Raw genomic sequence first — 27,174 nt, 5'->3', positions numbered from 1 at the left:
AAGGCAAGTAAAGCTGTTGGAGCAGGAAGGACCAGAAGCCAGACAAGGTCTGCAGGTGATAAAATTTTATTACAAAATAGGAGATGGATCAATATTCCTGGGGGAGTTCAGTGGGGGAGAGGGGTTCTGTAACCAACACAGCATCCCAGGAAAAGATATCTTCCCCCCCACACACGTTTTCCAGGTCCCAATTTCTTCCTCATTGTGTTCATCTTGGATAATAAAGGATCACCTGGAAGAACCCATGAAGTCACACAGCACTTTTGGCCTATTTACAGCAATTTTCTCCCCGTTATCAGAGATGAGGCACCCACATTCCAGCATTTGATCCACTCCTTGCAAAGCTTTTCCAAAATGTCCCAGGGGACCGGAGATGGAGAGACCTTCATTTGTCATGACTGTCACGTGGCTACAGCAGCACCACTCCCCTTTCCCCAGATTTCTGCCCCAAAAACAGCTGCCCTTGGCCCAGAACTGTCCACTCTGTCCATTGAAAAATAAAGGAATAAAAGCTGAGGATTTGCTGTGGTTTTCATTTTTAAAAACAAAAAATTGTTGCATAGAGAAGCATTTGAATGTCAGGAGTTTGCATACAGAGCAGTGGGTGGGTGCTAAAACACTTCTGCCCCTTATCAAATGAAAACAAATATTTATATATTTATATATTTACACACACAGAGACCAGGGGAGGACAAGCAGAGGCTGTAGGGAAAAAGATTCCCAAGATAAGCAGGAAAATTATGTCCAATTCCCCTCGGATTTCAAGCTGCCTGTCGGTAGGTTTGGCTTTGTACTGGTTTTAGCAAACTGGTTTTGGGCTCCATCGGCATCACAGGGTGGGGAAGGAGGGGAATTAGGGATGGGAAGAGGAGGTTTCCTTCTCCAAAGGCAAAGGGGGGGTGAAAAGACCCCTCTGAGAAGGCCATGGTGGGGGGCTGATGGTGACACACATGGGGACCCTGTGCCTTAGGATTTGGCTCCTGCCCTGGGGAGGTCCAACCACAAGAGATGCCCCAAAAAACCATCTTGGAGTGTGGAGGTTGATGCTGATGGCTGGAAAACTGTTCCCACTGTTGGGAAAGCCATCCAGTAATTCCATGGCCTTTCCCCCCCTGCATTCCCACCTTCCCTGGTGGCACGGGAGGCTCCTGGCTGAGGAGCCACAAGGAAGAGCCACCGCAGAACTGGACCATCATCCATCCCAAAGCCAACAGCACACCACAGACCCCAAATCCTTCCTGCCCTCCTCTGCTGTCAAACAGACCAACGGGATTGGCTCTGTTTATCCACGGAAAAGGCCAAGCAGCAACCCAGCAGTGGCTCTGGCAACAGCAGAGAGGAGTGGCCTCCAAATTCCAGCCAACCATGCCATGGTCCAGCCTGTCCCTTCATCCCACACATCAACCCGTGAGTTATCCAAGGAGAAACAAGAGAGGAGGAGGAGGGTGTGGAACAAATCAATATTCTGCTGGACACAGCAGACCCATTATTTGTTCCTGATTTATTTACAGCGCTCACAGCTGGTCTTGGAAGTGGCTCTTGTTGTGCCCAAATTGAACCCCAAGAAGGCTTTGGAGAACAGGGATGTGCATCCCACGGGATGGGGGAAAGAGCTTGGGAGCTTGAGGTGGTGAACCTGTGAGGTAGTCATGTGATTCCACTCTGAACAGCAGGATTTATTGGAATTTGTTTCCAAGATGCTTTTTTCCCTGTTTGTTTTTTTTTTTTTTTTCCATCTGATGGAATGGCAACAGCACAGGCCTGGTGAGACCAGCAGCCACCGAGTCCTTGTGGGATTCTGGAGAAGGGCACCACTGGTGGATTCTGGGACACCAGACCTTCAGCAGAGTCTCTTTTGCTGTCCCCTGGGGGGCTTCAAACCCACGCTGGTCCTCCCAGAGACACCCAAAGTCCAAATTCCTCTTGGAAGCAGAAATGCTTAGGACACAACCATAAAAACCTGGCAAGGCAGGGCAGGTGCTCACAGTCCCAAGCTGGCTGCCAGGATGGGCTCAGTGGAACACAGGTGACACTTTTGTCACCTGCTTTTCTGCTGCCCCTTGTTTGAATGGTGAGTTTGTCATAGGTCTGTTCTTCTGTGCCCCCACAGAGACTGGGATTGTCACCGCCAACAGTCCTGGGCACAGCTCCTGTTCTGGCATGGCACGGGTGCCACATCCATGGTCACACCATGGGGGACAGGGTCACATCCATGGTCACACCCTGGCACTGGTGCCACATCCATGGCCATGCCATGGGGGACAGTGCCACATCCATGGTCACACTATGGCACGGGTGCCACATCAATGGCTATGCCATGGGGGACAGTGTCATATCCATGGTCACACCATGGGGGACAGTGTCATACACATGGCCATGCCATGGGACAGGTGCCACATCCATGGTCACACCATGGCACCAGTGCCAAACCCATGGTCACACCATGGGACAAGGTGCCACATCTGTGGTCACACAGTGTCACATCCATGGCTATGCCATAGGACTGTCCAAGAGAGTCCAAGTGAGAGCTGTCGCAGCCAAGTTGACACATCCTCCTGGGCCTCACCAAAGGGGCAAAACCCATCCCAAAAGGCCTTGAGACACCAAGTTGCTCCTGAGTGACAAATAAATATCAGGATTGCCAGAAGAAAGCCCTTGGGCATCCAAGCTCCAGCGCCCCAGTGCCACCAGGAGCCTCGTCAGGAGATCAGTCTGCAGTCAGGGCTCGTTTGAAGTGAGCTGGGTGGGTTCCAGTCTCTCGTAAAGCCAGACAGCGTCGGGGCCGGGCTGGCAGGGCTCTCCTGCCGCCTCGCTGATGGCGGCGCGGGGTCGTTCCTATGTACAGGCTCTTCCCTGGGACAAGGGAAGAGTTTGAGCTGCTCTCGGACAAGTGGGAAGGGAGGCAGCTCCTAATTCTGGTGCCTCTTCATGTGCAGGGCCAGGTGGTCAGAGCGGGAGAAGCAGCGGCCGCACGCCAGGCACTTGAAGGGCTTGGCCCCCGTGTGCTTGCGGTAGTGCCGGGTGAGCTCGTCCGAGCGGGCGAAGCGCCAGTCACAGCCTTCCCACGTGCACTTGTAGGGCTTCTCGCCTGCCCAGGGGACAGCCACGGGTCACACGTGTGCCCAGCCCCCCAAAACCCCCCCCTGGCCTCTGGAAATGCCCGCCATCAGTGGCACTGCCAGGGCTCCCCAGTGTGCACAGCCCAGAGCCACTGAGGGAGCATGGGCTGAGCTGCGCCACACAGGTCTTGTCCCTCTTCACCCCCTGCCCAGCCTCCCAAAAACACCCCCAAGCCTCTGGGAGACACCCAAATTCCTTGGCACTGCCAGGGCTCCCCAGGGCACACAGCCCAGCACCACCGAGGGACTGAGCTGCACCAACCAGGTCCTGTCCCTCTGCACCCCCTCCCACTTTGCTTTCTAGTGCTTTTCAAGTTCCTGCTGGATTTTGGAGCCTTTCTGGCTAAAAAGAACTTGTGAATTAGGCTGGGTTTTTTTAAATAAATATCCAAAAATTCCTAAGGAAGCTGTGAGTGGTGGGAGGCACCAGGAGGAAGACAGGGCTCTAAATCTAAATTTTAATCTGAAAAATCTAAATTGTTTTTCAAAAACTGTCATCCAATGTTGGTGGCTGCCCGATCCCTGGAAGTGCTCAAGGACAGGTTGGATGGGGTTTGGAGCAACCTGGTCGACTGGAAGATGTCCCTAAAGGATAAGACAGCCTTTAAAGACCCCTCCCAAAGCCAAACCATTCCAGGATTCCATGACCTAATGCTCCACACCTCCGAGTTCCCCTGCCAGCAGCTCTGTACACAACCTATTGTGTTTCCCTCAGCACATTCAGGTGATGTCATCCCCGTGCCCTCTCCCCCTCCCTCCCAAACACACCCATTCCCAACCGAAATCCATTCAACCAGGCACCTTCCCAGCCAGCTGGGGACTGAGCTGGAAAAGCCCGCGTCCGCTTCCAGCCAGGCCACGGTGCTGAACCCTGGCTGCAGCCCTGTCCCCACGCAGGGCGTGGTGCTCTCAAATATTAGTGCTGCTCTTAACAGCCTGAACAGGCAGGCAGAGTTCAGGGAATGTGCTGACATTCCCGACCTCAAATATTTACCCTTTCCGGGGCCAACTGCCGGGCGCAGCGGCGCGGGAGTGCACGTCCGCACGCAGCACGCGTGCACGGGCATGTGTGCCCTGCCCTTCCGTGCTTCCAGGGATTCCTTCATTCCCAACCTTCCAGGGAGACCTTCCCATGCTTCCAGGGAGCCCTTCCTCCCATAGGCTGCTCCATGGAACCAGGGAATCCTGGAACAGCTCAACTTGGAAAGGACCACAAAGCGCTTCATGTTCCACCCTGCCCAGACCAGCTTCCACCAACTTCCAGGGATTCCATCATCAACTTCTAGGGATTCCTTCCTCTCTGTGCTCCCAGGGAGCCCTTCCTCCCACAGGCTGCTCCACAGAGCCAGGGAATCCTGGAATGCCTTGTCTTGGAAGGGACTTTAAAGCCCATTTTCTCCAGAGCAGGTTCCACTAGACCGTGCTCCACCTTCCACTAGATCCAAGTCCTATCCAACCTGGCCTTGAATAATTCCAGGGCTGGGAATGCCACGTGTGGCCAGGGAAGTGAAATCAGGCACAGCAAGGTCTCCAGTGCCTTGCCTGCAGTGGATAAAACACAAAAACATGGATACATGAACCTGGAGGAGGCAGAGCAGCACGAGCACATCCTGCTCCTCCAAAAACCTCTGGATGCTGCCCCATGGGAAAGGGAGAGGGATTTTTATGGCTCAGATAAACATAGTGCTTGCAGAGGATTTACAAGGAGTTGGTGGAGGTTTTATGGGACTTGGGATGTGCCAAGATTTTCCCAAAGGAGGATTTGCCCCAAGGTAGGATTTTCCCAAAAGAAGGATTTGCCCCAAGGCAGGTCTTTCCCAAAGGCATGATTTTCCCAAAATTAGGATTTTGCCCCAAAATAGGATTTTCCCAAAGGCAGGATTTGTCCCTTGCAGCCCAGACATTATCCTCTCCAGGTCACCTGGCTGGGTCAAGCCCACCGATCCCTTTGCTTTCAAACAATGCCAGGTCGATGTCCAGGACAGAAGCTCAAGGTTTCCCATTGTCCCGGGCTCCCCATTGTCCCCGGAGCTGGCTGCCTCTCCCAGGACAGCAAGGCAGGGCGGGCTGAAACAAAGGATCCGAGGTGGCATTCCCGGCCCGGGGGTTTATGTTTAACCTCACAATGGCACCCAGGAAATGAATGGTGGCTCCAGCAAAGGAAAACACCCAGCCATGGCAACGGGAAACCACAAGGAAAGAGCTCCCAGACCAGGGACTTCTCAGGCAGGGAATGGGAGAAGGGACATTTTTAACCCTTTGGGTGATGGAGCTGAGGCAGGATTTGGGGTGAGCTCTTGCAGCTCTGGTGAGGACTTCAGCAAGGCTAAGGCCTCCAAAGCAAAACACGAGACTTAAAAGCATTGGATGCAGAGATCCTGGGCCAGGACTGTAGGATGGTTCTGGATTGGAGTCCCTGCTTTTTGCTCATCCCACGCCACCACCAGTTGTCCTGACTCCTCAGCTCACACCCTCCCTCACCTCTCCACCCTTCCCTCTAACAGCAGGGAAAGGAAAGGAGGCAAAGCCACTTGGATTTCCTGCATAATTACTGGGAAACCTGGAAAAACCACTGAGTTTTCCTGGATTTCAAACTCACCCAAGTTTTACATTTTATGTGTGATAGGTAAGGAGGTGCCCAACTCATGGATCCTGTCCTGGGCACAGAGCTCCCAACAGACAGGACAAGAGATATTTAATTTAATTCAATTTCAAAGCCCTGATTCCAGACTGTGATAAACCCCTATCAGCACCCAGCTCTGGGACAATATCCATCCTGTTCCTGTTTTTCCACCCCTTCCGTGCTGTTTTCCAGCCCCCTCATCCCCAGCCCCTGCCAAAGAAACATCATGGCTTACGCACAAAGTGAAATTCTTTGTTTGAAGGGTTGATAAGGGGAGGGAGGAATGGAGCCAAGAGCAAGAAGCAATTCCCAGCCGCAGAACGGGGTTTGGTCGTTGTTCATAAAAAAGAGAAGTGAACTCTGGGCCTGGCTTAATTGCTCTCAGTAAAGATCAGCCCTCCTATAAAAGAGATTTATGAGGGCACTGATGGTTCCTGGACTACCTGGGGATCTGATAATGTTTCAGGTATAATAAATGACTTAATGAGGGCGCCGGGGCTTGAATGCAGAGTGTCACGGAGCTGGGATCAGCCCAGGGGAGCTGTGCTGGAGCTGCTCCGAGCTCGGGTCACTGCCTGCACCGTGGCACCCTCAGGAGCGGGGGCACAGCCCAGCCCCTCAGGACTGGGACTGGGAGCCCTTCCCCATGTGGATTCAGAGGGAGTGGAACTCAGGGAGACACGAGGGGTTCCTCCCTCTCCCTGGGAGCCCTGGGGTGGGGTTTGACACAGAAGAGATGCCCTGGTCTCCTCAGAGATCCTAAACGTGCAGCACAGGCCTTAGGCAGCCTTCCTGTAGGATCAGCAGGATCAGCCTCGGGCAGGATTTGGGACATGCCAAGGGAAGAGCTCAGAGTGACAAAAAAATCAAAGAATCAAAGAACAGATCAGGTTGGGAGGGACTTTAAAGCCCATCTTGCACCACATCCCAGGCTGCTCCAAGTCCCAATGTCCAGCCTGGCCTTGGACACTGACAGGGATCCAGGGGCAGCCACAGCTGCTCTGGGCAGCATTGGCCCCCCACTCCAGGGCCTGCTCACCCTCCCAGGGAACAATTCCTTCCCAATATCCCATCTAACCTTGCCCTTTTTGGGGGGGGGTTGGTACCTGAGGCTGGCAGCATTTCCTGGAGCTGCTTACCTGTGTGAGTCCTCTGATGTGCCTTCAGGTGGGAGCTCTTGGTGTAAACCTTTGAGCAACCTGCAAGGACAGAAAAAAGCACAATTTCCCTGTGAGAAAGGGGCCGTTGCTCAAACAAACTGATGTTTGAGGGGAGGGACAGAACTGGGCCACGCAAATAAGCCTGGCTTGGGCTCAGCACTAACTAAGGAGTGTTTGCTCTTAGGCAGGCAGACTTTAACACCTTCTCCTGCCACCCATGGCAATTGTACTGGGAATTAGGGAGGGGGACAGTCAAGCACACAGGTTCAAACCCCCCTTCCACCCCCAGGATGAAAAGACTTGATTCCCCCACGTTTCTGGCTCTGTGCTGCCCTGTCTCCACTCATAGCTGATATGACTTTGCAAGGCTGGGTTTTGTAACAGTCCTGGCCCAGCAGACGTGGTACCAATGTTCCAGGAAGCAGGAAACAGCCAGGCACAGTCACAACTTGGCTTCCAGGTCCCAGAGCAGAGCCAGGGGGAAGTGTTTTCACAAGACCAGCATGAACAGGTTTCATCAAAGACAGGGTTTAACAGAAACACCATGACTGGGGAACAGTTCCAACAGAAGGTATCTCAAAAGGAGTCAGTTTAACTCCTCTGAAGTTTAAGTTGGAGAAAGCTTAAGGAAGCCTCTGCTGCCCTTTCTGGCCCTGCTGCTTTGTGTTTTGATGAGGACATTCAAATATGAATTTGAATTTTTATGACCTGCACAAGCAGCATGGAGATATTTTTAATCCCAGTGTTCCCACCCAGCCCAGAGGAGCCTCCTGCTCCGGATCAGCCCTTGGTCCTGTCCTGCTCAGGAGAGGCAAGAGCTGCTTTTCTCCTCCTTGGCAGGAGGGACAAGGGCTGGTGGCCCCGTTCAGTTTTGCTTCTGGGGCTCTGAAGCTTTAGCAGCCCCTCACATTTGGAAGAGAGATCATGGAATCAAGGCAGGGTTTGGGTTGGAAGAGAGCTCAAAGCTCTTCCCATCCCACCCCTGCCATGGGCAGGGACACCTTCCACTGTCCCAGGCTGCTCCAAGCCCAGTGTCCAACCTGGCCTTGGGCACTGCCAAGGAACCAGGGGCAGCCACAGCTGCTCTGGGCACCCTGTGCCAGGGCCTCAAACCCTCCCAGGGAACAATTCTTAATTCCCAATATCCCATCCATCCCTGTCCTCTGGCAGTTGGAGCCATTCCCTGTGTCCTGTCCCTCCATGCCCTGTCCCCAGTCCCTCTCCAGCTCTCCTGGAGCCCCTTCAGGCCCTGGAAGGTTCTGGATGGGGGCTTTTACCAACAGGGAGTTGGTTCCAGGTGTGAAGTCTCCAAGCCCCCCTCACCTCCTCAGAAAGAGCAGGTCGGTCAGAATTCCTTGCCATTATTCCTGACTGGAGCCACCTCCAGCTGAACCTTTGAGGGAGGGATCACATGGGCCCCTGCTCTATCTCTGCATGTACAGACCCAGCACTTATTCAGCACAGATCGGGGTAATTTTTTTTTTTTTTTTTTTACCACAGACCAAAAACCAGCTAAAACCAGCTTGGTCTTGGTGCAAATCCTGCAGCATGAGCCTCTGAGCAGTCAGACACGAGGAGTGTGTCTCAGGTCTAATCCCAACTTTCATGTCCTCACCACAACCAGCAGAAGGTAAAAAATTCAGCACAAGCCATCAACCACTGACAGCTTCTGGCTCAGAAAGTCCCTGATCCACAGGATGCCAGAGAGTGGGAAGGTGTAAGCACAGAAAGATCGCTCTCAACCTGCCCTGCTCTTATGCAGCTCCTGGCATCACGGCCGGAGACAGGATCTGGAGCAGGCAGAGCCTCTGGGCTGGCCTCCAGCCACTCCCATGCCAGGGAAAGGGTCACTAAATCTCACTGAGGCAGTTAGGAAGTGACTTTCCCCATTCACACACCCCCAGGGAAAAACTGTTTGTTAATCCACAGCTGGTCAGCCCAGGAATTGGGAGGTGTGTCCTGGCTCCTGGAGTGGCCATTTCCAAGCCCTCAGATGGCTCTCACTGGGATCTCTAAATAGGATTTGCTTCCCTGGTGTGTGCCACAGAATCCCAGACTGGTTTGGGTTGGAAGGAAAGCTCATCCAAGTTCCACCCCCTGCCATGGGCAGGGACACCTTCCACTATCCCAGGCTGCTCCAAGCCCCATCCAGCCTGGCCTTGGATACTTTCAGGGATCCAGGGGCAGCCACAGCTGCTCTGGGGTAGGATCCCCAGCTTGAGGGCTTGGAGCAAACTGGGATGGTGGGATGTGTCCCTGTCTATGGCAGGAGGTGGGATGACATGGCCTTTAAACATCCCTTCCAACCCAAACCACTCCATGATTGCCCTTCCACAGCTGCAGCACATGGAGCCATGGAAGGAAGGCACAGGGATGTTCAGCTCGTTGCCTCTTTGGAAGATCAGAACTCTCAGAGAGAGTCCAGCAGGGCTCCTGGTGGGAATTCCTTGCTGGTTTTCCACCCACTGTGAGAGAGAGGGAAAGGAAATGGGAATGGGAATGGCAGAGTGGCTTCAGTGGCTGCTCGGGGTTGGGAAAGACCAGAGCAAAGCAAAAACTCAGGAGCAGATTCCCAGGAGCAGATTGCCAGGAGCCTCCCTGGCTTAGGAGCTTTGCTGAGTCGCTTTTGCCAGAGTGTAAAGGGAGAGGGAAGGGGAAAAAACAGGAACCCTGTTCCTGTTGGGATCATGCTGGTGGGATCAACCCCTTCTATTCCCTCCCACTTCCCTGGGGCTCCATCCACAACTTCATCCCAAAAGGATCTCAGATTATCTTCCCTGGAGGCTCCTACCCATCCTCAGAGACCCCCAAAGTCCCCCATGAGCACACCTGGGTAGTCACAGTGGTGGATCCTCCTCTTCTCCAGCTCGGGGTTGTTGCGCCGGTTGTACTTGGGGGGCTGCATCACAATGTGCCCCTGGGAGAGGCCCCCGATGCCTTTGGGCACTGGGGGCATCTGGGACGACTGGACCAGCTTCAGTCCAAAAGTGGCTTCGTAGGACGGCGGGGGAGAGATGGTGTTGATGAGCTCAGGCTGGTTCTCGGGGCTGCCAGGCTGCGAGTTGGGGGGTGAGGGGGGCAGAGTCACCCCCGGGGCGGGGTAGAACTGCCCGGAGATGTTCCCGAAGCTCCCCTGTCCCTGGGCCACGTGTGGGTACTGCTTGAGGGGCCCTGCTGGCTGCACAGGTCTGTGTGCCACACTGGCCACAGAGCCCGTGGACATGGTGACCCCGCTGAGGCAGCTGATGGCCGTGGTGCTGCTGGAGGAGGACACCAGGGTGGGAATGTCAGCACCGGCAGCGCCCAGGGGCAGCTGGAAGAGCTGGGATTGCTGCGGGAGGGTGGACAGCGGGATCTCTGTGGGCATCTCCTGCTTGATGAAGATGTTGTTCACCGCCACCGACTGGGGCATGCTGAACACGCTGGTGAAGTCAGGCAGGGTCTGCGTGGGACCGGAGGAGGACGAGCAGGGCTGGGAGAAGCCGGTGCCGGGCTCGGATTTGATCTGCGGGAAGGGGGCCATGGGTCTGGGGGGCCGGTAGAGCCCCGTGCGCAGGTGGGTGGTGTCGGGCAGGATGACGTTGATGTTCACGCTGTAGGGCGCCGAGCTGGGCTTCTCCGTGGAGAAGAACTCATCCACCACCGAGGCGCTCTCCCGGCGGTACTTCTTGTCCGGGAGCATCGGCACAGGCGGCACCTCACTGGACAGGTACTTGTCCATCTCCGAGCGTGCCTGCGGCAGAAACACGGACACGGGAGCTGGGAAAGGTGACCTTGACAGACAGCGGGGGGAGGCCAAGGTCCAACGGGGATTTGAGTGAGCAGGAAATGGAGGGAGCAGTGGTGACGGCCCAGGAACCTGAGCTGAGGTGATTTAGCTCCGGGTCTGACTCAGCCAGGCTCCCCACGGCTGAATCAGCGTCCTCTGCCCCACTTCCCCACTCCCTATCTCCCTGATAACACCGGGCAGGTGGGAGAGGATGCGGGTAGGACAGAAATCAAACCTGATAAAGGGAAGCAAGCTTTGGGTGCAAAGCTTTGGCCACACAAACAGCAGGATGGAGAAGTAGGAATGGGATTAATCCAGCCAGGATCACATCTCAGGCAGGTTGGATTTGCAGCCCACCTCAGACATGCTGGCTCTGTCTCCTTTAAACTCAGCAGCCTGAGGAGTGTTTTATCCTGGGACAGTCTCTTTAATGAACGGAGGAATTCTAGGACAGTATATTTAATTAATTGGGAATAGTTTGGGCCTAGAAATCTAAGTGATGTTGCCAGTAAGTCAGTGTGTTCTGAGCCTGAAATGGGAACAGCTCCTGCCTTCCCGCCTCACCTGGGCAGTGACTCAGCCCTGGCCTAACCTTTCGCTTAGTTCTGGTTTTACAGAGCTGTTTTTACAAGCCTGGTTCCTCCAAGCTACCAGAACCTCTGGCTCTGGCTCCTTCCCCTCCTGGTTCCTGCCTGCTGGGGCATCTCACTGGATCCAGGCCCAACAATCCAGCACCCTGATGGAGCAATCCTCGAGGAAATTCATCCTCTGGCACTGGGTGACTCAGGTTCTGCTCACTGAGCTTGCAGATCCCAGCACTAAAACTCTCATGCAGCGCTCCAGCCCTTCATTGCATGGTTCTCCAAGTGTCAAAGCCCTCATTCCCATGGAGAGCAGCTGGAAAAGGACCAGGTTTCCCTGGCAGAGCCCAGAGCGCACTCCAGGAGTGGGAGCTGAGCTCAGCCCACGCCCTGAGCCGAGGTTTCCAGCCCTGAACTGTGTCACCACGATGCCAGGGGCCAAAGTCAGCCCTGCTGCCTCCTCAGGGCTCTTGACAAAGCTGGGTGGGAGCCAAGAGATTGCCTTGTGCTTTACAGGGAAAGGATCACGGAGCTTCCAGCTCATTCAGAGAGCCTTTGCACTGCTGGGTGCCGTGCTGGCAACACATGGCTGAGCTGGCTGTCACCCAGGCACGGGGACAGCCACAAATCCACCCTGGGCTACCCGGGAAGGAGCTCAGGGAGGCCGGGCTGGGAAGGGCCACGCTGTGTGTACACAGCCTGCTGGGAATCCTGCAGAACTGGGGAATTGTCACGTGTGGAAAGGACCTCTAAGGGCATCAACCATGACATGTCTGTCCTCGTCAAACATGGAAGTGCTGGAAGTTCCTGTCCTGGTTAAAGGAAGCTCAAAAGTCCTCCTGGAGAAGGAACCTTGGCTCAGGCAGAACCTAAAGCTACTTGTGGAGTCATGGGATACCCCAAGTTGGAAGGGATCCACAAGGATCATCCAGTTCAGCCCCTGGTCCTGCACAGGACACCCCAACAATCTCACCCTGACTGACCAAACATTCCTGGAGCTCTATGCCCATTCCCTAGGGAGCCGGGTCAGTGCCCAGCACCCTCTGGACAAGGAACCTTTCCCTGATATCCACCCTGGCACAGCTCCAGCCATTCCTTGGGTCCTGCCCCTGGTGGCTGCCCTCCCTCTTTACCCCGAGGCATCAGCAGGGAAGGGAAGGGACTCAGAGAGCTGCAGCTCCATTCCATCCCCATGGAGAGCTCCAGCCCCTCCCTGCTCCTCGCTGGGCAGGTTCCTCCCCAGGGAGAGCCATGGCACAGACTTGGAGCCCAGCCCTGGGCACTCCTGGCACTGGGCTGGCACGGGCCAGGTTCCCTTGGGAATCAGCTCGCCCCGGGCAGCTCAGGATGCCACACATTCCTGAGCCATGAACGGCCCCACTTGGCAGGAGCAGGGGCAGGGCAAGTGCTGGGTGCATTTTCCTTCACACTTCCCTTATCTCTGGCATTTCACTTTCTCACCTCCAGTTCCCAAGGGAAGGTCCTTCTGCCGCAGGGTAGAAATGGGGAAAGGTGTGGAGCTCAGAGGGCCTTTCCAAACTAAAGGATTCCATGGAGGACCCAAATTTCCATGGAGGGTGATGCCTCAGGTTTTAGCTTTTCTATTTTTCAGATTCTGTGCTGCTTTAGTGTGTGGGTCTGGGCTTCATATTATGGGATGGTGAGCTCTCTTCACAGAGTAGGGAGACAAAACAATTCCTTCTCCAGCTGTGGACCAAGGACAAATGATCCAAATCTCAGGCCCAAGAGCACAGACAACGTGGGCTGAAGAGAGAAAAACAAGCAGGATGGGACTTCATGGGCTGGAGCTGGAATTGGGCAATGAACTCCAACGTGCAAATGGAGCAGAACTGATCACAGTGAGAGCCCCCGGGAGCGGTCGTGCATTTTGTGACCATTTTGGTTCATCTTGGGTGCAGCCCTGGCTGGGCTCTTGTGCTGCCCAAGGTGGATCCATTGAGGAGATCCTTTGAATAAATCTCTGCTTTATTCTTTAGCTCCATCCAGCCTCTGCTCTAGGGCAGCCTTCACAAGGCTTCAAGAGCCCAAATTTCTATGGAGGGCCCTTGTTTGGCATCACCCAACCTCCCTTCCTCCAGAACCACCCCTCCCTGCAGAGCCAGTCTTTTCCTGGTCTTTCCATTAAAAAACCACAGTAATCCCCCTTCAGGCTCCTGGAGAAAGGGTTGGTAAGGACAACAGTGGCTGCCACCGGGCAGGAGGACACCATCCCTGCTCCACTGCTCTGTGTGTGTGCAGGACCTGGACAACAACAACCCCAGCCCATGGAATGCCACACCGTGCCACAGTTCCACAGGAATCCCAAGCACCAGCGTCCGTCCCACAGGGACAAACAGGAACTTTTTGTTTGTGGCTCAGAATCACCTGGAAAACTCTGCCCGGACGGGTGCTGGCACCTCTGACCCCAAAGCACTTCCCAGCCCCTGCCCCAGCCCGATCCAGAGGCTGAGGGAGCTGGGAAGGGGCTCAGCCTGGAGCAAAGGAGGCTCAGGGGGGCCCTTGTGGCTCTACACAACTCCTGCCAGGAGGGAACAGCCAGGGGGGGTCGGGCTCTGCTCCAGGGAACAGGGACAGGAGGAGAGGGAACAGCCCCAGGCTGGGCCAGGGGAGGGGCAGGGTGGAGAGTGGGAAAATCTTGCCCAAAAAGGATTGTCCAGCCCCGGCTGGAGTCCCCATTGCTGGAGGGATTTAACAGCCATGTGGATGTGACATTTGGGGACATGGGTCAGTGGTGGCCTTGGCAATGCTAAGGAATGGTTGGACCTGATGGTCTCAGAGGGCTTCTCCAAATTAAACAATTCCGTGATCCTACAAAGTCCTCAGCTCAGATCAGCACAGCTGAGGTGACCAAGTGCCACTCAGGCACTCGGGTGCTCCTGGCTGTCACTCCTGTCACCGCCTGTGGGGACACACAGGCCAAGGAGGTGACAGTGACACACTGACACAGGGGACTGGCAGAGAGGGAGGGACGTGTCCCAGCTGGAAGGGGGGATGGAAGGAGGGAGTGGGAATGGGGACTGGGGAATGTCCCAGCTCAGTCTCTTGGGGACTCCTGTGTTTCCTCTTCCCACCAGGAGCAGGAGGATGCAGGGGAAGGAATGAGGGAAGCCACTCACCTCCAGGATGAGCGATGGCATCCGCTGGTCCATCCTCATGGGGTGCAGCTGTGGGAGGCAGGGCTGGGTTACTGGGGGTCCTCCTTAGCTTGGCCACCCCAAAGACCCCCCCAGATTCCCCTGGTGAAGGAGGGCAGCACCCCCCAGAGCCTCCCACAGCCTCCCAGAGCTCCCAGAGCTCCAGGTGTTCCCCCTGCCAGTGGTGTCTCCTCCCACCCCACACCCCCTGCCATGCAAGGAGCTGGTGGTTGCCCACCATGGGTTGGTGGTTGCCCACCATGGGTTGATGGTTGCCTGCCATGGCTGGAGCCTGTTCAAGGGAGGCCACTTTGGAAAGAAGGGTCAAATGGGAAGTACCGAGCTCTCCCGAGGAGACTGAGGCACGGCACCCTAAATCCCTTTATCATCCCCACACAGTGTGCTCACAAATGTCCTGCACCTCGCCGTTCTCCTGCATCCGCCTCTCCCAGATTCCCACAGAGGGCTGAGGGCTCTTCCCAGATCCCTCAGGCCCAGATCATTTCTCCAAGGGCAGTGTTCCAAATAGGCCACAGCCCTCCAGCACCAAGAAGAGGGAAAGAGATCTGGGATTCCTCCAAGTCCCAAAGCAGTATTTAGGAGGCTCCTGCGGGCTCGCTCTCATTCCACATGGTTCTCCTGCTCACTTCCAGGAGAATCTCAGATCTCAGAGCTGGAGACCCCACATCCTCTGCCTGTCCCCCTCCCATGGGACAGCAGTGACGTGCAATGCTCAGCCCATCCCCTCCTCCAGGAATGAGACGTTTCCTGGCTCTTTTGGGGCAGGACTGAACTTATCCCGCACACAGGGTGCTCAGCTCATCCGCACAGTGCACGGGATGTGAGCTGATGGCAAAAGGCCTCAGAGCCTTGCAGATGAAGAGCAACCAGGTTTTCAGAGGGATCACGGGCCCAGTTTCCCTCACAGTCATGGCCAGGCCATCCCTGCCATCCCTGGGGACTGGGATGAGGGCAGGAGGCACCAGACAACACTGACTGCATGGCCACAGGCTCCAGCAGCCACCACAGAGTCAGGGAGCAGCAGCTCAGGGCAAAGAGGAAACACCAACAAACCTTCTGGGAGGTCAGAGGGATTGGGATCGTTCACAGAGTCCCACATTGGTTTGAGCAAGAAGGGACATCAAAGCTCATCCCATTCCACTGTCCCAGGGCGCTCCAAGCCCTGTCCAGCCCGGCCTCGGACAATTCCAGGGATCCAGGGGCAGCCACAGCTGCTCTGGGAACCTGTGCCAGGGCCTGCCCACCCTCCCAGACAGGAATTCCTTCCCAAAATCCCACCTAAACCCACTCTCTTTGATTTGCAGCCGTCTTCACGTGTCCAGGAAGGGAAAGCCAACAAGAAGCTCCTCTCACACAGCCAAAGCACTGAATTCTGGGGGGATTTTCCCCCCAAAGTCACCCAAGTTTGATCCTGGAGAAGCATCTCCTCAACTTGGCAGAGAAAGAAAACCAAAATAAAAACGAGGAGAAGGTACAAACCAGCACTTTGTCCACTCCAGAAAGGCCACAGGACACCAGTTTGTGTCTCTGGAGCAGCAGTGTTACACTCAGCACACCCAAATCTGGTGACCAAAGTTCCCTGGAGGATGGGATAACCTCAGGAGCAGCCCCTGGGAGAGCTGCAGGATGTGAATCCCCAGCCCCAGTAAAACCAGTGGCTCAATGAAGAGAGCAATGCCATCCCACCTCTCCAGAGTGGATTTTCCAGGAGTAGGATTTTCCAGTGGTTCATATGGGTGGACATGAGCCCCTCCAGCCCTGGCAGTTCCCATAAATCCTGCAGGAGCCTGGGATTTATCCCGGGATCAGATGTCCCAGGCTGAGGGAGCTGTTATCAGCACAGAGATCGATTCAAGCAGAGTCCAACTCAAACATTTCTTGGCAGGCCCCAGATAAACCCGGATTAACCACGAGCACGGAAAGCTGGGCTGGGGCTGCGGGGCAGGGGTGGGACTGGCTGTCCCCTGATTAAACACCTCCTAATCTGCAGGTGATAAATAACAAACGGCCCGGGGAGGAACATCAGGTGTTGTCACCACCCGGGCAGGAGAGAAATAGGGAAATGGGTGTTTGCTAAACAGGCAGCAGCTCTGAAGGTGGCACAGGGAGGGGCTGGGGAGCACGTGGGGGTATTTCACCAGCCCTGTGCCCACTCCTGCCGGGCCAGAGCTCCCAGCCCATCTCCCAGATGGGATATTCCCTCTCAGCTGGATGCAGGCTCCGGCTCACACCCAGCCCCTAGCGCGGTGCTGTCGCTGCTGCAAAGAGCTTTGGGGACAGGGGGCAAGGAAAATGTCACCTGTGTCCATGCCAGGCAGGCAAGAGCGTCCAGAGCTGAGACCCAGCATCAGAGGGATGTGGAACTGCTGGAGTACATACAGAGGAGGCCACGGAGCTGCTCCAGGGCTGGAGCCGGGCTGGGAGAGCTGGGGGTACTCACCTGGAGAGGAGAAGGCTCCAGGGAGAGCTCAGAGCCCCTGCCAGGGCCTGAGGGGCTCCAGGAGAGCTGGAGAGGGACTGGGGACAGGGCATGGAGGGACAGGACACAGGGAATGGCTCCCACTGCCAGAGGGCAGGGATGGATGGGATATTGGGAAGTGAGAATTGTTCCCTGGGAGGGTGGGCAGGCCCTGGCACAGGGTGCCCAGAGCAGCTGTGGCTGCCCCTGGATCCCTGGCAGTGCCCAAGGCCAGGCTGGACACTGGGACTGGGAGCAGCCTGGGACAGTGGAAGGTGTTGGGTGGTCTCCACTGTCCCCCCAGCACAAACCACTCCATGACTCAATGATTCTGGGAGCTAAAGGAATGGGGGAGCTGCAGGAGGTGGCTCCAGCAGGAAGGGGGGCCTGTCCCAGGATGAGGGACCCCGGGGGCACAGGTGTGGCACAACGGCTGTGCCACAGCCCAGCCCAGGCTCCTTCTCCTCCCTGCACCTGCATGAAACTGCAGCCTCCAAGGGAATCAGCAAACAATGGGCAGGATAATCATCAATCAACCCCCCTGGCACAGCCCTGGCAGTGCCCCTTTGCAGGCTCACTTTATAAATAGCCTGTATTTATATCCAGATTTGGTTCAATATCAGCATTTATTGTCTCCTGGTTAAATATTGACCTGGGTAAATATTTGATCCTCTGATCATCTGGGTTTGATACTGACCTGGATCGACGTTATTTTCTGTTTGTTCCTCAAGTCTCCTGGAACTCTTTGTAAAACGGGATTAGCAAAGGGACTCTTCCTTTCAAGTGCCCAACGTTTGGCTGCTGTAAACAACAAAGCCTGTCCCAGATGGAATCTGAGCTCCCGTGGGAATGTGCTGGGCCCAGGGAGGCCCTGGATGGGCTCCCCTGCTTCAAGAGCTCCGAGCAATTCCAGGGCGAGGGGTTGCCCTCAGGGCATTTGTGGATTATTTGGCTTGGAAAACACCTCTGAGGTGACCAAGCCCAAGGTTTGCATCATCCACTCCAGACATTTCCCCTTTCCCTGCCAGACAAAGGATGTCAGACCCCATCCTGCCCAAAGCTGGGTGTTCAGAGCACTCCAGGATGAGGTGCTGCCCCCAAACCATTCATGGAACTTCATTCATTCTCCAGGTTTGTGTCCATGGATGGCCCAGGAGATGGGGAAGGTTATTGCAGTGCTCTTTCCTGCCCTTGTGTTGGAACTCCCTGAGCAGATGATGACTTCCCAGGAACCAGGAAGGCTGGGAATCTCCTTCCAGGCAGCCCCACTCCCAGACCTGCTGGCTGTGTTTGCAATTCCTTCCCTCCAGCAGCTGATAAAGGCTCCCTCAAAGGCAATCCACCTCAGGAATTTATCACTGCGATCATGCCACAATCCCAAAGGCCAAGGGAGCCAGGGAAAACAGCCTCATCCAACTCCAAGGTCAAGGGGCTGGAAGAGGAGCAGCTGGGAACAGCCAGGCTCCAGCAGCAAGCAGAAACCTTTCCAAAAATAAAGCCATAAAGGATTGAAAAATAACAAAACCTTGGAGACACGGCGCCCGGAGCGAGAAGGGAATGACACAGGAGCATCTCCAGATGTGAGGGTGGGGGGGTCCCATGTTGACTTTGGGGTTGATCCCCATTTTTGGGGTAGATCCCACTGAGAGCCACCTCAGCCCTGGATGGAGCTGGAAGGAAGGGATGGCCTCTCCCCTCTCCCATCGCTTCACCCAGCGTGAGGAGAACTCTCAAAGCGTGGGAAGGGAGGACATGAGGATTTAAGGGAGCTGAACCTCCACAGCTTTCAGGATATTCCCATTCCATGATTTCTGAGCTGCTCCTGCTCAGCAAAGGCTGAGGTGATGCCCCTGAAAGGCTCCAGTTCCCTGTGGCCTTTTGATGGAGGTTTTCCATCAAAGCTCCTGGAGGTCAATCTGGACTGATTCCTGGTGTGAGCTGCTACAGCCCTTTGGAGGGATTTTTTGGGAAAAATGAAATGATTTAATGTCATTTCAACTCCTGGAAGATGGAGAGGCTTGGAGCTGCTCCAGCCTTAGCCAAAACACTCAAGGAACCCTGGGTTACATGGGCACAAATCAGCTCTGGATTTGGAATTAGCCAGGAGCAGGGGGCCCCTGCAGCTTCACTGCTCCTTCTGGACTCAGCTCCATCCCAGAACTGCCTCTCCCTGACTCTTGGATGCCACAATCCCCAGGATTACCTGGACAGATTTATCTACCTGTTCCTAGCCACAGGACACTGGGATTGTCTTTGAGCCTTCCAGTTCCTCCAGTTCCACATCCCTGCCCCAAGTGCTGAAGGTGCTGTGGGAGAGGCTTGGAGCTCCCAGGGATCATCCCCAGCTGGTGGGATTCACTCTGCCTCCCTCAAGCCCTGTGGCAGCTCACTCTCCTCTCCAAGGCACGTTCCCAGGGGCTGACAATGCAGTGAGTCACTGGCTGCTTGCCGGGGCTTGTGGAGCCCTCCTGGCATCCAGATCCCATCAAAGAGGCCACAAATCCTGCTCTTCCCAGGAGAACCACTGGGCAGACCCCAGGCAGGTGTCACGGGCAGAGAGCAAATCCCCCCATCCCTGTGGCCCCAGCTTCCTCCCAGAACAGTTGGGAAAACAAAACAAGCCCTGAGGCAGCCTTCAAACCCTTCCTCAAAGCCTGAACATCTCCAGGCCAAGGAGATCCTGCTGAAACAGGGACTGAGGGGGACATGGCAGCAGGTCCACTCCTGCCATGTGTCCTGTGCTATTTCATGGAATCATGGAATGGTTTTGGTTGGAAGAGACCTCAACCATCACCTCATTCTGTCACAAGCAGGGACTCTGTGCTTCTGGTGTGATCCTGGGAGCAGAAATCTGGAGTCTCCTCCAGATCCAGGGCCTTCCACCCAAAGCCTCCCTTTCCACAGCTTCCCTGTGTATAAAGGAATCCCCAGTTGTTGTTAATTAAGGGAAGCTGATTATGGCACAGGCCAATAACAGCTCCCAGGAGAAGCCTCCGAGCCCTGGAGAAGCTCCAGCAGGAGCATTTGAGAGCCTGGGCAGTGCCAGCCCTGGGAAACACAAGGACTGGGACATTCCTGGCATCCTCGAGGGGATGGCAAACCCCAAATTAATGGATTTGAGTTCCTTCCACACCACAGAACCACAAAACCCCCAAATATTGGAAGCTGCCCAGAACAAAACGTTCTGAAGTGTTTTGGATGAGCAGCTGGGGAGATGCCCTGATTTTCCCAACAAATCTGGGGCTTTTCCACAGCTTAGAGAACATCAAACCTGCCCATTGTGAGGGATTTTAATATATCCAGCCATTCCTGGGTTTAGCTCCCTGAAATATCCCTGAGGAGCAGCAAAATTACGCTTTTGTAGAGACAACATTAAAATATTTGGAGTAAATAAATACACAAGAAAAAACCCATGGATGAATGGCCTGGAGAACATCCACGTCCTCTGGCCTCTCCATGATGGGTTCAGATCCATGAGGTAAATCACCTCAGGTGTGAGGGATCTGATAAGGGATGGGTAATACCTTGCTTTTTGGGATGAACCTGTGCTTTCAGAGCAGCTACACTGGGATGAATTCCTTGTCGTTCCCTTCTCCTGCTTGCACGGGGAATCCTACAAAGAGCCAGTTCCTGAAATGCATTTTAATACTCACAAATCCTGCTCTGGGTGGGAACTTGAAGGTCCCTCCCCATCACACTGAAAACAATAATTTTCCAAGAATTCTCGCAGCATTTCTGAACTCACTGAAAGATTCTTTGTTTGAGTTTCAAGCCGAGCTCGAACAGGGCTGAAGTTCTTTGATGTGGTAAACAGCCCATGGGGTTTTTTTTGGAGGGTTTTCATGCTAGCTCAAGTTATGAGAACATCTGAATTGTAAACACGAGTTCTCCAATCCCCAGAGCCCGGCCGGACCCGGTGACTGCGGGAATTCGCCAATGGAGCACGAGGAAAGCAAACACTGTAATCGAGCTCCCGAGACGCTCGTAAGTGCGATTATTTGCAGTGGATGGGTTGGATAAAAGAACTCACTGGAGCAGGGAAGGAGAACAAAACAGCGCCGGGAGGTGACCGAACAGGTTTGAGAGGGGGAAAACTCCAGAGCGGTGATGCACGGGCCAGAAATGCATTCCCCAAAGCCCGGGCAGCGAGTTCAGGTGACGGGGTTTGCTTCCCGCACAGCGCTCGGGAGGAGCCGTAGAGGGAAATCCAGAGTGCCCCGCTCATTGCCTCCTTTTGCAGCTTTCCAAAAAGGAAAAAAAACACCAACCCACCGGCGTTTTTCCAGCAAATCCAAGCGGATGGCAGGGTGCAGGGAGGAGGACGAGCACGGCACACCTGGAATCCTCGTCCCCTTCCCTCGCTCCCTCCTTCCCGGGCAGAACAATCAGCCTTTGTCCCAGCGGGACAGAGCCGCGCTCAAAGCTCGGCTGAGCAGTTCCACAGAGCTGCCCCATCCTGCTGCTCCTTCCATCCTGCTCCTCGCTCCCTCCTGCACCCACCTGGGGAACTCGGCGAGGTTCGGGGCCTCCAGAAAAATCAAACAACGGATATTGTGGATGAACCCCCCGCATGTGTCGGGTTTAGGCTCAGTGGTTTGACCCAGAGCTTCCTGCAGGCTCTGGAGCTGCTCTGCCGTGGGACCAACCCCTGGCACACCTCTTGGCCTGGGGACTCTCCTGAGGGTCTTCCTGAAAAATTAGAGGGATAAATGGATCCTTTCTGGGAATCTGTCCCAGTTCCCTGTGGTCCTGCAGACACCTGCAGGCACAGGCTGGGATCCACGGGCTGGGATCAGCTGATCCCAAAGCAAAACAGAGGGAAGGATCCCTCCCTCTGGAGATGCCTCATGCAAGGCTCCACCAGCACTCAAACCCATCCTCGTGCCAGAGGGATCAGGTTTTTCCATTCTTCCTTGGCAAGATTTAACTTCCCATCTCTCCCACCCCATTCCTGCATGCTCTGGAGTCTGCCCAGGCTGCCAGCACCCTTTGGAAATGGATTTTGCACACTTCCATGGAATTTCTGAACCCTTCTTCAAAGCCAGGAGGATCCCCAAGGGAGGAAATTCTCTCCAGGTATCTCATTCCAGGTCCAGAGCAAAATTCCAAAGCAGCCATCTCCCCTTTCCCTGAAGAAAAGCCAAATTTATTCCCTGCCTGCAGCTCCTGAGATTCCAAGGAAATTAATCATGCCCTGGGAGCTGTGCTGGGCACTCCAACATCTCTCCTAAAAAGTAAAGGAGCTTTATTTATGGAAGGCAGAACTCTTCTGGCCCTGACCAGGACCCATCACCCTGGTTCCAAGTCACTGGAGCACCAAGAAGCAGGAAAAGCCATCCCTGCTCCAAGGGACAGCCACCCTCAAGCCACCACAGCCACATTCATGACAAGGATGCAGCAAAGGAGGTGCAGGATGTGGCACAGGGACAGGGCAGGATTGAAACAGCTCCTGACAGCTGGAGCATTCCTACAGATGCTGCCTCCAGCTTCTCCTGTGATCCAGGAGCAAAATCCCTGCCAAGACAAAGTCAGAGGAACACCACAGCCCTTGCACCCTGTTCCACAGCTCTTCCACACTGCTGGAAGGGTCTGGCAGTGCCATTCTCAGCACTGAGGAGGTGAAGTGCCAGGAAAAGCTCTGGGAACAGCACTTTCCTCATCCCATCTGATGTGTCCAAGCACCCCCCAGATGCTGGAGATGTTTTATTCCTCCTGAGTCCCCCCAGCCCAGAGTGAGCCAAGGACAGGGAAGTGCCTGTGGGGCAGGAACTGGGATCAGGGGACACAAAGGGAGCCCTTTGCTGCTGTTCCTCAGCCTGCAGCCAAGGAAAATCCCTTTCCACACTCATCACCGTCTTCCTTATTTCCCACCACAGCCTCAGCCCCACTGGGAGCTCACCAGCCCCATCACAACTGCCCTGGGGCCTGGCACAGGCAGGAAGGGGTTAAACCAAGGGTCAGGGGTTTGTCCTTCTGTCTCTTCCCAGCAGCTCCTGCCCTCTCCCAACAGCCCCGGAGCCTCCAACACCAGAATTCCCAGCTGGAGCCACAGAGACAGGAATTGCCTTCCCAAACCTCCAGGGACAGTGGGTGGCAGAGCCACCTCCCCACAGCCGCAGGGGAGCCTGGAGGAGCCAATTCCTGCCCTGTCCCTCCAGGCCCCGGGTGATCCCGGGATGCTTCCCCAGCCCCAGGTGCCCAGAAATGCTGTGGCAGCCAGGTGGGAGCAAGGATAAATCCCCCAGGCCCCTCACTCATCCAGGAGACCTGACAGCCACACAAAGGGATCAGCTCCTCCTCTCCTGAACTGTTCTCTGGAGGTGCCTTTATTTTTATTATTATTATTATTATTATTATTATTATTATTATTATTATTATTCCCTCCAGCATCAACCACTGATTTAAAGAGGAAAATGCTTTTTCTGGCTGATCTGTCTCATATCAGGAAGAAAAAGTCCTTTCCTCTCACAAGCCCTTTTCCCTCCTCTTTTCTCTGGTTTGTTTTGTTGTTTTTTTTTTGGTTGGAAAAGCCAAGGAAAGGGAAAATTTGATTGGAAATTCCACAAAGACTTTCTTTCCACCTGAGTCCAATCCAATAAAACTTTCAACAGCAAAGAGCTCCCACCTGAAAAGCAATTTTAGGGGGATATATGGCAGTGGGACTTTGAAACCACAGGGATAATTTGCCCCTGCCCTCTTCCCAAGCTCGGGCAGCCAGAGCAGAGGGAATTGCCCCGAGCTGGAGCCTGACAGCCTTTGGCACCAGCCTTGTCAAGCTGATAAAAACCCTCTGGAGCAAAGGCTTCCAGCTGCTCCAGCCTCCAGGCATGGCTCCCACAGCACCACAGCCTCTGGAACTCGTTGGGAGAAAGGGGCCAGGGCATGGAAACTCCAACCCGGGGGCTGTGGGGTCCAGCCCGGGGCTCTCGGGGTGTCCCAGCACAGCCCTGCTCCCTGCCTGGGTTTGGGAATCCACGGGATCTGCTCAGCTCCACAGCCACTGTCCCAGGATCCCACTGCCCAGAAAGGGACACAGGAGGGTCAGTGGCAAAGGGTGACACCTCCAAGGCCACCCCTCAGCTGCCACCACCCCAGAGCAAAGTGGGACCAAACTGGGAGGAGAAACCACCTTTCCCTTGGAAGCGCAGCAGGGATGGGGTGGGGTGAAGGTGTCTCCAGCCATGGGTGTTCCCAGCCATGGGTGTCCCCATGAAGGGGACAAGAGGTGGCTCAGGGCCAGCCATGGCCATGGCCATACTGCCCCATCCCACCCGGAGGGAAAAAGGCAAGAAGCAAAGCTCACCCTCCCCCAGCCTGTTTTGGGGGGTTTGGAGGGAGCTGACAGCTTTTCCCCCCGGACAGGCCCAGGGACAGTCCCCAGCCTTCCAAGAGCCACCACCCAGCTCTGATCCAGGTGATCCCCAAAGCTCCACAGAGGAGCAGGAACCCCACAGGGAAGGGAGGAACAGCTCCCCTGTTTGACCCCACACCCACAAGCACCGCTGAGAGCCCCTGTGGATCCCAGATCTCCAGGAAACCCAGGGATGGAGACACGGCCTCTACCTCCCTCTGCGGGACACAGGCCCAAAATGGCCCTTGGCGCACTGCTGACGTGGGGAGCAGCGCAGGGTAGTGGGCACACGGCCCTGCCCTGGCTGGTGCCACCCACACTGGGGTGGCCTCCCGGGGGTCTCTCTCCAGGGGAGCACCAGCAGGCCAGGGGTCCCTGCGTGGCCCTGGAGCCGGGCCCGGAGCGCTCCTGTCCCGATCAAAATGGCGCTGGGGCCGTGGGCTTGGGGTTAATCATTACCCCGGGCACCCCACGCCCCACGGAGCGGGAAAAGGGGAAACCTCGGCTCCAGGGTGCGGCCGGGCCTGCCTCACCCTCCTTCCCAGCAGGAAGAGCGGCCTGGAGGCTCTTCCTTGCTGGTGGGACACGGAGCCTGGTCCCCCCCCATGGGGTGGGCAGCAGGGCGCAGCAGAGGGGTGGGCCTGCAGGAACATCCCAAAGCTTTATCCAGGTCTTTATCTGGGGGGAATGCTACCAGGGAATCTCAAGGAGCATTCCTTCCCCGCTGCGGTGGCAGAAAAGTACAGAGAATAAAATGAAATGGAAAATAAGTTCCTGTGTCCCATCCAGCACACGCAGGCACAGCAATCCAGATCCCAAAACCTTTCCCAGTGGGAGAGCCCCTGGACACCCCCTGGCCTGCCAACCCCAGGGGACAGGGATTGGACCCTGGAGTGGGAGCAGAGCCCACACAGATGCTGGGGAGTTTTGAAGGCAGACAGGAGGCAAAAAACCCAAACCAAAATTCCCAAACGAAACCCAACACGCCCAGGAGAAAACCCAGCGGAGGGGGAAGCGGGAGCCAACAGAGCCACGGAGGTGTCACAGCAACGATGGGAAAAACAAAGCAGAATTCCACCCAAATCCACAGGTTTTGGGGAGGCTCCGCACACCTGAGCAGGCGGGAGCGGCCCCTTCCCAACGCTTACCTGCGCCAGGTCGGGAGGGGTCTCCAGGGGCCGGGAGGGGGCTTTGATGTCCTCGAAGACCGGGGTGTCCTCGCTGGGGTCCCCGGACATGCTGACGGGTTTGAGCGGTGCCAACACCGCGGCGTCCACCAGCCCGCTGCTCATCCCCCCGCGCCCCGCACAGGGACGGGCCCGGGCCGGGAAACAGGGAAAAAGGGGAAAAAGGGGGAGAAACAAGGAAGAGGAAGGGAAAAAAAAAACCACCCTGAGGCGAGCCGGAGCGAGCTGCGCTGGTGGGAGGCTGGTGGCGGGTCGGGAAGGCTTTACCTGGCCGCGGGAAGGCTTTACCTGGCCGCGGGAGGAGGAAACGCCGCCTGGAAGCGGCGCGGTGATGCAGAGCCAATCAGGCTCCCGGCGCCGGCCCCGCTGGGACACCCGCTCATAAAAGGGCGAGAGGGTGGCCGGGAGCTCCGGCAGGGAGCTCGGGAAGCTGCAGCACCCCAAACCCAAGCCGGGAGCTCTGCCACCAGGTGTGCTTTGACAGGGAGCTCAGGAAGATCCCACTCCCAGGATTCAATCCCAATCCCAACCCTGAGCAGGTGGCCGGGAGCTCTGTCACCAGCCATGACCCCACATCGTGCCTGGGAAGCTCCAGCAACCCAGGACTCAAATCTCAACCCCAAGCTCTGTCACCAGCCATGCTCCAACAGGGAGCTCAGGAAGCTTCCACATCCTGGGATTCAATCCCAATCCCAGCCCCAAGTGGGTGGCCAGGAGCTTTGTCACCAGCCATGGTCCCACACAGAGCTCAGGACGATTCCACACCCCAGGATTTGATCCCCAGTCCCAAACCCAAGTTCTGTCACCGGCCATGACCCCACATGGAGCCCAGGAAGTTCAGCACTCCAGGATTGAATCCCAATCCCAAACTCTGAGCTCTTCCAGGAGTCTCATCAACCACAGGGCCCACCTACCAGGATGGAGGAGTCAGTCCCCAACCCTGAGGCCTGGAACACTTCCCCCCCCAGCTGGGCCATTGTCCCCAGATGGAGTCCCCTGCACTGAAACAAGGGGGATATTCTAGTTTTTTACAGACATGGGTACTTTTCAATGAGAAAATGCCATTTTCCCGTGAATGGGTCAATTTTGCATCAAAACTAATTTTGAAAGGAAATTCCTGCTTGCTCATACTTCTCGTTCCCACGGAGAAAAAGTGAGGGATCAAAAATAAAAGGGAAGGATCAAAAATAAAAGAGACAAACCCTGAAGGAAAAGAAAAGCAACAGTTGCAAAAGCACAGACAGGTAGGAGAGCACAGGGTTCATATGAAGACACCCGGCAACTGTGTTTGGGTTTCACTTCTGGAAAGAAAGGAGTGTAAAGATCCAGAGATACAAGGGAATAAAAATCACCTTTCTGGCAAAGAACTAAAAAAAAAAAAAAAAAAAAAAAAAAAAAAAAAAAAAAAGCCATTCTGCACCAGATAATCCAGCCCTGACTGTCCCCAGCCCCTCCCCAAGGAAGAGCCTGGATCCTCCCCCTTGCTGTGTTCACCCATCCCAAATCAGCCCCAGATTCCCCACTTCCTTGTGTGTCCCAGGCAGGATCTCACACAGGCAGGGATGCTGCTGTCACCACCTTGGGGACATCCCAGCAGCTCCAGGGGACCACAGGAGCAGGGGGCCAAGGTTGCTCTACCCCCTGGCCAAAGGGAAAACAGCTGCAGTGCTGCCAGGGCAGGGGAATGCCTGTTCCCATGGCATTCCTGCCACCCCAGGGCCTTCACGTGAGACCTGTGACCGCTCAGAGC

The 27,174-nt window shown here is 55.5% G+C and overlaps 1 protein-coding gene across 1 annotated transcript; it reads right to left on the bottom strand.

Moving 5' to 3' along the window:
- On the bottom strand, positions 1-25,600 carry LOC128795389 (Krueppel-like factor 5). Its single transcript, XM_053956117.1, has 5 exons — positions 25,386-25,600; positions 14,390-14,437; positions 9,732-10,635; positions 6,882-6,941; positions 1-3,088 (listed from the first exon to the last, which is right to left on the bottom strand). The coding sequence occupies exons 1-5, from the start codon at positions 25,527-25,529 to the stop codon at positions 2,910-2,912; spliced, it is 1,335 nt and encodes a 444-aa protein (XP_053812092.1). The 5' UTR covers positions 25,530-25,600; the 3' UTR covers positions 1-2,909.
- Between the last annotated feature and the right edge of the window lie 1,574 nt (positions 25,601-27,174).

Source organism: Vidua chalybeata, chromosome 14 (genome assembly GCF_026979565.1).
Source record: "Vidua chalybeata isolate OUT-0048 chromosome 14, bVidCha1 merged haplotype, whole genome shotgun sequence".
In the NCBI taxonomy this organism is placed as follows: domain Eukaryota; kingdom Metazoa; phylum Chordata; class Aves; order Passeriformes; family Viduidae; genus Vidua; species Vidua chalybeata.
Note: the sequence above shows the minus strand (reverse complement) of the source record. Positions and strands in the feature narration are given on the sequence as shown.

What these genes read in the sequence shown, in the direction of transcription:
- LOC128795389 (XM_053956117.1), bottom strand. Translation starts at nt 25,529, where the DNA reads ATGAGCAGCGGGCTGGTGGACGCCGCGGTGTTGGCACCGCTCAAACCC. An exon ending in TGCCATCGCTCATCCTGGAG is followed by an intron (nt 10,636 to 14,389) that starts GTGAGTGGCTTC and finishes TTTCTGCCGCAG; the next exon opens with GCACGCTCGGAGATGGACAA. An exon ending in CCACCACTGTGACTACCCAG is followed by an intron (nt 6,942 to 9,731) that starts GTGTGCTCATGG and finishes CTGTCCTTGCAG; the next exon opens with GTTGCTCAAAGGTTTACACC.